This window comes from Tursiops truncatus, chromosome 11 (genome assembly GCF_011762595.2).
Source record: "Tursiops truncatus isolate mTurTru1 chromosome 11, mTurTru1.mat.Y, whole genome shotgun sequence".
In the NCBI taxonomy this organism is placed as follows: domain Eukaryota; kingdom Metazoa; phylum Chordata; class Mammalia; order Artiodactyla; family Delphinidae; genus Tursiops; species Tursiops truncatus.
In genome coordinates this window covers 44,478,046-44,490,157 of record NC_047044.1, presented here as the reverse complement: position 1 = coordinate 44,490,157, position 12,112 = coordinate 44,478,046, and the positions used below count along the sequence as shown (strand labels likewise).

Here is a 12,112-nt window from a genome sequence, read left to right as displayed (position 1 = left end):
AAAACTACTTGACTGTGGCAAAGTTAGAGAGATTCAGGCCTTGCCTTTGAGAATGATCATTCTTACACAAGCATCACTGATGCAGAAAAACATAGAGGACATGCAGATGACAGAACAAATTTTGAACAAAAATACTCTGTCAACCTATAATATGAGCCAGATGTATCGGCTGCAAGTCTGACTCTTTAAAGGAAGACTTTCTCCCAGGCTGTATAGGTATATATACCTATACAAAGCTTTTACAGGGCTTTACTTTTGCTGCAGTTATAAAATCATATGAATGGTTTTGAAAGCTGAGAACTTGGCATAGAAACTATTGAGTGAGATAATGCATGGCATTCCATCAGTCTCAAAATTTATTTTATATCTATTTTGAAATAATAAAGTTTGCAGTTGAAATTTTAGTATTCAGTTTTATATTATTGATAATTTAATTCACTATAACATTGTGGTCAAAGCTTCAATACCAATTCTATCTGCCCTTTGTCTGTAACCTTCTTAGATCTTTATCATATACTGCAAATAGTTAATGCAGTAAAACATAGTGCCTATTTACGCCAGGAAACCCATGAATTGTGGATATTTTCTGTGACTGTATAATCAATTCTTTGTCTTCAATTTTGTAGAGGACACTGGAATATCACTACAACATGCCTAGAACATTTTTAATGTATATAGTAATCATATTTTTCATATGTGGTAGCTATATTACAGCATAGAAAGGAAAGATCTTTATATAATAATTGTATAAAGTTAGTTGATATGTGAAATTGAGTAAAATATTTGCTAGCATTTTGGTATTTGGGAAATTGTGAATTTGTGTAGCTTTTTTTTCTTTATAAAGTTAATACATTGTAATGTTCAGTAATGTCTCCTATACATATGGAGCTTCTTGGAGTCCTGTGCTACAGAGAATTATATTTATCTCCTTTTGTTTTGGGTCCGATGATAGCAACCTTGGAACCATTTTTCATGGCATCTACATTAATGCTTCACTAATATTGGTACCATTTTTAAAAAAGTTTTTTCACTCCAGCTAAAATAAGCACCTACGCTTTTCTACCTCAACATAATCATTAGAATAAACATTGCTTTATTATAAAAATGTGACCTACGATGAAGAGACGTAGTCCCAGGGACTGTTAAATAGAAAATATCTTGAGGGTCTTTTGAAGTGCATTGTTTTTGTTTTTTTCTTCTTAAAATGAGATGACTAAAAAGTTAAACTTAAGGGGCTGGGGCACAATTTAATTTCACAGGTTCTTTTTTCTAGTTTCTTTTTTAACATAACTCACTGCATTTTTGGATGTTTTTACAGCACACCACACAGAGCTTTTCACCCACAATGTTTAGGGTCTTCTAGCCTTTTAAGTTGTAATCATAAAGCAACATAATTGCCATGCCTTCTTTGATCTTAAAAATGAAATTGGTGGGAAGATCAAATATGTGTTGTTTGGAAAGTTAAGGAAAATAACTTGTATAGTACTGATAGTATAGCAATTCAGAAATAATATAAACTTCAGATGTGCTTGGTGATTTGTAATTTTTACTTTGTCTTTGTGACAATGTATAGATTTTGTGTATACATACATGCACACACACACACACACACACACACACACGCAGAATAGAGGCCAAAAACATTCTTAGGAAAAATATAGAGGGTATTTTAAAAGTTTTACAAAATGCCCCAATGTTTGTATCAAAATACCTTAAAGTTAACTTCTTTTTTTGCATCTGAACATTGCTATAGTACACTGTCTGCCATTTAGGAAGTTTCTTGTATGTGGAATTGTCTGTAAGCAACAATGCAGGTATTGATATGAATCTCTCCTTCTTGACTTTAGAGACTTTTGCTAAAACTCAGAATCAAAACATATCAATTTTTATTGTAATTTCTAGTTTCATTATTTAGAAGGATACAGTTTAAATAAATGTAAAATTATAAGTATGTTTATATTAGGGGCATATATGACAGATTTGGAGATGTCCTCCCCCATCAAAAGACATATTCTATTTTTAGCTACATAGCCCCAGACATGCTCGCTGAAAATTTCTCAATTCTGCATTAATTCCCATAGTTACTGAGCTCATAGAGTATTCTTATAGTTTTCAGGTCAGAAATATTTTTCTCATACTGCATATTGTTGACTATCCCTTTGCTAATAGTGCAATGACTGGTTAACATAACCTGGCTATATTTTAGGGGAACAAAATGTAGTCATTGGATTTTATTGTAAGACTATCCAATTTATCTCCGGTTGCTCATTTGAGGTTAAATTGATATTACTTCACGTACAAGTTTAGGCCCAAACTTTTATCCTATAAAAAGTCATGTTCTAGAAAACGCTTCTCTTTAATAGCTGAGACTCATGACTGATCCCTGCACATTGGTGGTTGATTTCACACATCAATTTGGAAATTCCATTTCAGAAAACAAAGCATTGTGTCCCACGGTGTTCTTTGTATTGATCTGGATTTTAGGGGGATCTGATCAGTTTTGCTTTTTGTCCCTACTTTGCTGAATAACTTTATCTGTGCTGTATTATCCTTTCTATAAAATCTGACAAAAGTGTTTTTTAAGAATAGTTAAACAAGTAAATGAGGAGAATGTTGAAATGTAAATGCATGAAAGCACTGGAATGGGCATTAATCTAATGCGGAATCAAGTAGAAAGGAGTTATTTTAAGACTTTACTCAATATATGGTGCAGCTCAGATTTATAGATTTTAGCTACTTTTTATTCCTCATGTAAAATACAAATCTTTTTTTCCAAGATAAATTGTTTTGTTGGTAGTCCACCTTTTGTTTTGAAATTAAAACTCTTAGAGGCCAAGTCTGCTTAGCGACATTGAAAGAGTGAATTCATCTTCTTGGCCTATTCCTTACATTTATGACTGGGGAATTTAAAAAATTCTCCTAAAGAGAATAAGAAAAATCACATAGGAGGTGCATAGGAAATGTTGTTTGTTTGTTATAACCATTTTTATTCTTAACGTTTCTCTTTTATTTTGCAGTTACCTGTGGCAGATCCCATTAACTATTGTGGTAGGAAATAGAAGCCATGTGTCTCCAGAAGCAATTATTTGGGTGTCTAACAAATCAGGTAAAAAATATATTCTCCCCTGAGAATTTGGTTTCAGATAATTGTTTAGCAACTTAACCTCTTGTATCAGCTGTTATAAAAATGTGAATAAAGACAAATTAGAAAGACAATATAGAGGAATTACCTCTATACATTTAAGTATAATATAGTATAGTTTCTACATAGTCTAATTTCAGTCCGCTGATATAATTATTAAATTTATTTGTGTCTTTGATGGTAAAGAGAAAAGTTAAATCTAAGTACTTGTAGTACTATTCTTAAGCGCTTTAAACTGTACCATTTTATAATCCCGAATGGAACAGAATTACAATCGTAACTCCCAGTAGAACAGTACGCCAGATACTGAAACACCGGCCACATTTTTCAATTCCATTTTCCAGCTATCTTCTCTTTACCAGACTGGCTCTTTAAAGAATGGGTGAGGCAATATTCTCTGTAGAATTAGATAATTATAGGGCCAGAAGGGAGAGGCTTGCTAGGTCATGAAACCATCCCTTAGGTAGGGTCAAGTCTCAAGGAGCAGAGAAAGATGAGATTCTATTCTATTTCTAAATATCTTCAAATAAGATAGTGACCTATTTCAATTCACTGTCAGAAAGCTATTTCTTGAATCCAATCTAAATGCTTCATATTAGAGTGTGAAACAGGTCTCTTTTATTTCTGTTTTCCATTGAATTGAAGAAAAAACCAATTATCATCTTTTATGTAACATTTCATTTAGATTTAAATGGTCAAATATGTTCACATTTTGTTTTTCTTACTCCTTTCTCACATTCTGCTGCTTTATATTTTCTTGCTATTTTGTAAGCGTAATTTAAACAACCACAAATCTTTTTTCGAAGTAAGGTGAAGTATAAATAAACAACAAAAATATTGTTTCTTCTCCCAGTCTTGCTCCTATTAGGGAGATGTAAGTGCTTAAAATACATACACACATACATATAAGAAAAAGGTCTCACAGCAGAATCTAATCTGCTTAACAGAAATATAAACACTTGTTTTGCCAGTTGAATTTTTATTCAAATTTTCATGTTGTTGTATTTTTAACACATCATCACATATTATGAAAATATGTGCCGGGTGTCAGGCCGGAGCCTCTTAGGTGGGAGAGCCGAGTTCAAGACATTGGTCCAACAGAAACCTGCCAGCCCCATGTAATATCAAATGGCAAAACATCTCCCAGAGATCTCCATCTCAACGCTAAAACCCACCTCCACTCAACGACCAGCAAGCTACAGTGCTGGACATCCCGTGCCAAACAACTAGGAAGACAGGAACACAACCCCACCCATTAGCAGACAGGCTGCCTAAAATCATAAGTTCACAGACACCCCAAAACACACCACCGAACGCAGCCCTGCCCACCAGAAAGACAAGATCCAGCCTCATCCATCAGAACAGTCACCAGTCCCCTCCACCAGGAAGCCTACACAACCCATTGAACCAACCCTACCCACTGGGGACAGACACCAAAAACAATGGGAACTACGAACCTGCAGCCTACAAAAAGGAGACCCCAAATGCAGTAAGTTAAGCAAAATGAGAAGACAAAGAAATATACAGCAGATGAAGGAGCAAGGTAAAAACCCACCAGACCAAACAAATGAAGAGAAGATAGGCAGTCTACATGAAAAAGAATTCAGAGTAATGATAGGAAAGATGATCCAAAATCTTGGAAATACAGTGGAGAAAATACAAGAAATACTTAACAAGGACCTAGAAGAACTAAAGAGCAAACAAACAACGATGAACAGCACAATAAATGAAATTTAAAATTCTCTAGAAGGAATAAATAGCAGAATAACTGAGGCAGAAGAATGGATAAGTGACCTGGAGTTAAAATAGTGGAAGTAACTACTGCAGAGCAGAATAAAGAAAAAAGAATGAAAAGAAATGAGGACAGTCTCAGAGAGCTCTGGGACAACATTAAACACAACAACATTCGAATTATAGTGGTCCCAGAAGACGAAGAGAAAAAAAAGGGTCTGAGAAAATATTTGAAGAGATTATAGTTGAAAACTTCCCTAATATGAGAAACAAAATTGTCAGTCAAGTCCAGGAAACTCAGAGAGTCCCAAATAGGGTAAATCCAAGGAGAAATAAGCCAAGACACATATTAATCAAACTACCAAAAATTAAATACAAAGAAAAAATATTAAAAGCAGCAAGGGAAAAACAACAAATAACATACAAGGGAATCCACATAAGGTTAACAGCTGATTTCTCAGCAGAAACTGTGCAAGCCAGAAGGGTGTGGCAGGTCATATTTAAGGTGATGAAAGGGAAAAGCCTACAAACCAAGATTACTCTACCCAGCAAGGATCTCATTCAGATTCGATGGAGAAATTAAAACCTTTACAGACAAGCAAAATCTAAGAGAATTCAGCACCACCAAACCAGTTTACAACAACTGCTAAAGGAACTTCTCTAGGCAAGAAACACAAGAGAAGGAAAAGACCTACAATAACAAACACAAAACAACTGATAAATGGTTATAGGAACATACAAATTGATAATTACCTTAAATGTAAATGGATTAAATGCTCCATCTGAAAGACATAAACTGGCTGAATGGATGCAAAAACAAGACCAACATATATGCTGTCTACAAGAGACCCAATTCAGACCTAGGGACACATACAGACTGACAGTGAGGGGATGGAAAAAGATATTCCATGCAAATGGAAATCAAAAGAAAGCTGGAGCAGCAATTCTCATATCAGACAAAATAGACTTTAAAGTAAAGACTATTACAATAGACAAAGAAGAACACTACATAATGATCAAGCGATCAATCCAAGAAGCAGATATAACAATTGTAAATATTTATGCACCCAACATAAGAGCACCTCAATACATAACGCAAATGCTAACAGCCATAATAAAGGAAATTGACAGTAACACAATAATAGTAGGGGACTTTATCACCACACTTTTACCAATGGACAGATCATCCAAAATGAAAATAAATAAGGAAACACAAGCTTTAAATGACACATTAAACAAGATGGACTTAATTGATATTTATAGGACATTCCATCCAAAACAACAGAATACACTTTCTTCTCAAGTGCTCATAGAACATTCTCCAGGATAGATCATATTCTAGGTCACAAATCAAGCCGTGGTAAATTTAAGAAAATTGAAATCATATCAAGTATCTTTTTTGACCACAACGCTATGAGATTAGATATCAATTATAGGAAAAATCTGTAAAAAATACAAACATATGGAGGCTAAACAATACACTACTAAATAACCAAGAGATCACTGAAGAAAAAAAGAGGAAATAAAAGAATAACTAGAAACCGGGCTTCCCTGGTGGTGCAGTGGTTGAGAGTCCGCCTGCCGATGCAGGGGACGCGGGTTCGTGCCCTGGTCCGAGAAGATCCCACGTGCCGCAGAGCGGCTGGGCCCGTGAGCTATGGTCGCTGAGCGTGCGCGTCTGGAGCCCGTGCTCCGCAAGAGGAGAGGCCACAACAGTGAGAGGCCCACGTACCACAAAAAAAAATAATAAATAACTAGAAACAAATGACAGTGAAAACATGATGACCCAAAACCTATCATATGCAGCAAAAGCAGTTCTAAGAGGGGAGTTTATAGCAATAAAATTCTACTTCAAGAAACAAGAAACATCTCAAATAAACAACCCAACCTTACACCTAAAGCAATTAGAGAAAGAAGAACAAAAAATGCCAAAGTTAGCAGAAGGAAAGAAATCATAAAATCAGAGCAGAAATAAATGAAAAAGAAATGAGGGAAACAGTAGCAAAGATCAATAAAACTAAAAGCTGGTTCTTTGGGTAGATAAACAAAATTGATAAACCATTAGCCAGACTCATCAAGAAAAAAAAAGGATAAGACACAAATCAATAGAATTGAAAATGAAAAAGGAGAAGTAACAACTGACACTGCAGAAATACAAAGTATCAAGAGGGATTACTACAGACAACTCTATGCCAATAAAATGGACAACCTGGAAGAAAAGGACAAATTCTTAGAAATGCACAACCTTCTTAGACTGAACCAGGAAGAAATAGAAAATATAAACAGACCAATCACAAGCACTGAAATTGAAACTGTGATTAAAAATCTTCAAATAGACAAAAGCCTAGGACCAGATAGCTTCACAGGCGAATTCTATCAAACATTTAGAGAAGAGCTAACACCTATCCCTCTCAAACGCTTCCAAAATATAGCCGAGGGAGGAACACTCCCAAACTCATTCTACGAGGCCACCATCACCCTGATATCAGAACCAAGCAAAGATGTCACAAAAAAAGAAAACTACAGACCAATATCACTGATGAGCATAGACGCAAAAATCCTCAACAAAATACTAGCAAACAGAATCCAACAGCACATTAAAAGGGTCATACACCATGATCAAGTGCAGTTTATCCCAGGAATGCAAGGTTTCTTCAATGTATGCAAATCAGTCAACGTGATACACCACATTAACAAATTGAAGGAGAAAAACCGTATGATCATCTTAATAGATGCAGAAAAAGCTTTTGACAAAATTCAACACCAATTTATGATAAAAACCCTCCAGAAAGTAGGCATAGAAGGAACTTACCTCAACATAATAAAGGCTATATATGACAAACCCACAGCCAACATCGTTCTCAATGATGAAAACCTGAAACCATTTCCACTAAGATCAGGAACAAGACAAGGTTGCCACTCTCACCACTATTTTTCAACATAGCTTTGGAAGTTTTAGCCGCAGCAATCAGAGACAAAGAAGAAATAAAAGGAATCCAAATCGAAAAGAAGTAAAGCTGTCACTGTTTGCAGATGACATGATACTATACATAGAGAATCCTAAAGATGCTACCACAAAACGACTAGAGCTAATCAATGAATTTGGTAAAGTAGCAGGATACAAAATTAATGCACAGAAATCTCTTGCATTCCCATACACTAATGATGAAAAATCTGAAAGAGAAATTAAGGAAACATCCGATTTACCTTTGCATGAAAAAGAATAAAATACCTGGGAATAAACCTACCTAAGGAGACAAAAGGCCTGTATGCAGAAAACTATAAGACACTGATGAAAGAAATTAAAGATGATACAAACAGATGGAGAGATACACCATGTTCTTGGATTGGAAGAATCAACATTGTGAAAATGAGTATACTACCCAAGGCAATTTACAGATTCAATGCAATCCCTATCAAACTGCCAATGGCATTTTTCACAGAACTAGAACAAAAAATTTCACAATTTTTATGGAAACACAAAAGACCCCCAGTAGCCAAAACAATCTTGGGAAATAAAAACGGAGCTAGAGGAATCAGGCTTCCAGACTTCAGACTACACTAAAATGCTACAGCAATGAAGACCGTATGGTACTGGCACAAAAACAGAAATATAGATCAATGGAACAGGACAGAAAGCCCAGAGATAAACCCATGCACGTATGGTCACTTTATCTTTGATAAAGGAGGCAAGAATATACAGTGGAGAAAAGACAGCCTCTTCAATTAGTGATGCTGGGAAAACTGGACAGCTACATGTAAAAGAATGAAATTAGAACACTCCCTAACGCCATACACAAAAATAAGCTCAAAATGGATTAAAGACCTAAATGTAAGGGCAGACACTATCAAACTCTTAGAGGAAAACATAGGCAGAACACTCTATGACATAAGTCACAGCAAGGTCCTTTTTGACCCACCTCTTATAGAAATGGAAATTAAAAAAAATAAACAAATGGGACCTAATGAAACTTGAAAGCTTTTGCACAGCAAAGGATACCATAAACAAGACAAAAAGACAGCCCTCAGAATGGGAGAAAATATTTGCAAATGAAGCAACTGCCAAAGGGTTAATCTCCAAAATATACAAGCAGCTCATGCAGCTCGATATCAAAAAAACAAACAACCCAATCCAAAAATGGGCAGAAGACCTAATTAGACATTTCTCCAAAGAAGATATACATATTTCCAACAAACACATGAAAAGATACCCAACATTACGAATCATTAGAGAAATGTAAATCTAAACTGCAATGAAGTATCACCTCACACCAGTCAGAATGGCCGTCATCAAAAAATCTACAAAGAATAAATGCTGGAGAGGGTGTGGTGAAAAGGGAACCCTCTTGCACTGTTGGTGGGAATGTAAATTGATACAGCCACTATGGAGAACACTATGGTGGTTCCTTAAAAAACTAAAAATAGAAGAATCATATGACCCAGCAATCCCACTACTGGGCATATACCCTGAGAAAACCATAATTCAAGAAAAGTCATGTACCACAATGTTCATTGCAGCACTATTTACGATAGCCAGTATATGGAAGCAACCTAAGTGTCCATCAACAGAGCAATGGATAAAGAAGATGTGGCACATATATACAATGGAATATTACTCAGCCATAAAAAGAAACGAAGTTGAGTTATTTGTAGTGAAGTGGATGGACCTAGTGTCTGTCATACATAGTGATGTAAGTCAGAATGAGAAAAAAAATACCTTATGCTAACATATATATGGAATCTAAAGAAAAAGTGGTTCTGAAGAATTTAGGGGCAGGACAGGAATAAATAAGCAGATGTAGAGAATGCACTTGAGGACACCAGGAGGGGGAAGGGTAAGCTGGGACGAGTGAGAGAGTGGCATGGACACATATACACTACCAAACGTAAAATAGATAGCTAGTGGGAAGCAGCCGCATAGCACAGGGAGATCAGCTTCGTGCTTTGTGACCACCTAGAGGGGTGGGATAGGGAGGGTGGGATAGGGAGGGTGGGAGGGAGACACAAGAGGGAGGGGATATGGGGATATATGTATACGTATAGCTGATTTACTTTGTTATACAGCAGAAACTAACACACCTTTGTAAAGCAAATATACTCCAATAAAGATGTTAAAAAAATGTTAGGATAGATAAGACTTAAAATAAAAGGGAAATTGATGCTGCAAATACGAAGTAAACATTAAAAATGGCATAATGGTATAACGCTTTCCTTAAATATTAGCTCATATGAAAGTTACAAGCCTAAAAGAGCGCATATTTTTTAGTCCCCTCTTTACAAATGAGAAAATTAAGGCTTGAGAAATAACTTGCTGAAAGTGTCTTAGGAGCTTGATTTTCTTTTCTAAGTTTATTTACAACACACACACACACACACACACACACACAAGATTTTAATACTTTGCTAGGTTACTTTGCAGATCTGTCAGTTTTGACATTTTGCCACTGGGTACACAGGAATGGTTCTCTATTATCTCTACAGAGCATTATCTAATTTTATTCTCACAAGAGTCCAGTGAGAAAACTAGTATGTGTTATTATACCTGAATTTGTTTCACACTGTTACCCTTGTTACCCTGGTTCACCTTTTTATGTGTTTTAAATTCTGATTGTTCTGCAACCAACCAACACTGAGTAGAAAGATCTGATATCCTCTTTTTATTCCAAAAGGAAGGATAAAATATAAAGATATAAAATACTATAAAATGACAACTACTTTTTGCCTTTATATAATCTAAGTCTTATGCCATTTTGGATATATTCTAAATATAAATTTTAATTGTTATTACGAACACTTGAAATATCTTCCATACTTTTTATTATGGTACTCATCACATACTGTACCTCATTCGGCTATTGAAAAAGATCTCTTTAAAATTCATTGCTTGCCGCTAGTTAATTTGAAGAACATTTTAGAGATATAATTAAGTAGAAAGAAAAAGGTATTTAAAAATCTATTAGAAAACTTTTCAGGGAATCATTTCTCCAAAGGTTTCATTTATAACCAAGGTGTAAAAATATTCATGAACAGTAATAACCTTCAGGTTTTAGTTATTAATTTAATAATAGAATACTAAACAATAGATGCTTGCCTTTTTTTCTTCTGAGACTAGACGGTATAGGGATTGTTGTCCTATTTTAGTTGGTCTCTATTCTACCTATACATTGTTGAATTCAAAAGTTCAAAAAACTAGAACCAAGTGCATCACATGAAGTTAAGTTATGCCATCTATCTAAAATGTCAGGAGGAAGTAACTTTAAAAAACAGATTTAATATCATAGAAATCGATGCCCATTTCAAAATTGTAAAAAGTTTAATCATGTGTTCATATATTAAACCCAAACCTTTAATATTGTAATTTCTTTAAATAATAATCACTTCTTAGATGAAAATGATTAAACTTGTTCTTAACCTATGTGACTTCAATAATAATTTAAGTATGTTTTGCTATAAAAATCTTATTCCTGAAGACAGTGTTAGGGTTGCTCAAGGGAAACAATATCCTCAATATTTCAATCAATTTTTCTTCAGTGAATTCAGACATGATTAACTAAAATCTCTCTTTATGAGGACTTGTTTTTTAAATGCCATTTTTTAGATTATTGTTTTTTATTTTTACATCTGTAAAATTGGGTGACATTCTAAAGCTTCACAGAAATTGTGTGGATAAATACATTAAATTTTTTAAAAACCTGCAGATATAAAGTATCAGAAACTTGGGAAGCTATAAATATTTTAGAGCAATATCTGACAGATTTATTTTCCTAAGTACCACAGATTAAGCTGGATAAAATTTCAAACTAAGAAAACTATCCCCTTCTGCCATTGAATCATAGAATTAGAAGGGGCCTTAAATGCCATTACTTGGCCTTTAGGTTATAAGTTCTACTGAGGACAAAAGACGATTAGTGGCATAAGTTCAAACATTTATATATAGGAAAATTTTACAAGAAGTTTTCGTACTCCTTTTATAATTCTTGTTTCCCAAGTTATTTCCCCCTTTTTCAAATTAATATAAGAATATGAAAATGTATACAGTATCATATACAATAAAAACGTTATACCATCTTGTATCAACAGAGTATACATGGTAAAAAGGGCACGGAAGTCAGGATACCTGAGATGCACTATCTCAGACAATTCAGTTAACCTGTCTGATCCTCATTTCTTTATCTGTTCTAACACATACTGTTAATAAAGGTGTCAAGAAGTTGAAGTGCTCTTTGAAACATTAAAGAT

The 12,112-nt window shown here is 34.7% G+C and overlaps 1 protein-coding gene across 1 annotated transcript in view; it reads left to right on the top strand.

Moving 5' to 3' along the window:
* Positions 1 to 12,112, top strand: part of TRHDE (thyrotropin releasing hormone degrading enzyme) — a 398,446-nt gene that overhangs the window by 301,646 nt on the left and 84,688 nt on the right. The window contains exon 10 of the mRNA XM_019918769.3: positions 3,018 to 3,106. Coding sequence (XP_019774328.2) covers positions 3,018 to 3,106 — 89 coding nt within the window. The remainder of the gene's footprint in view (positions 1 to 3,017; positions 3,107 to 12,112) is intronic.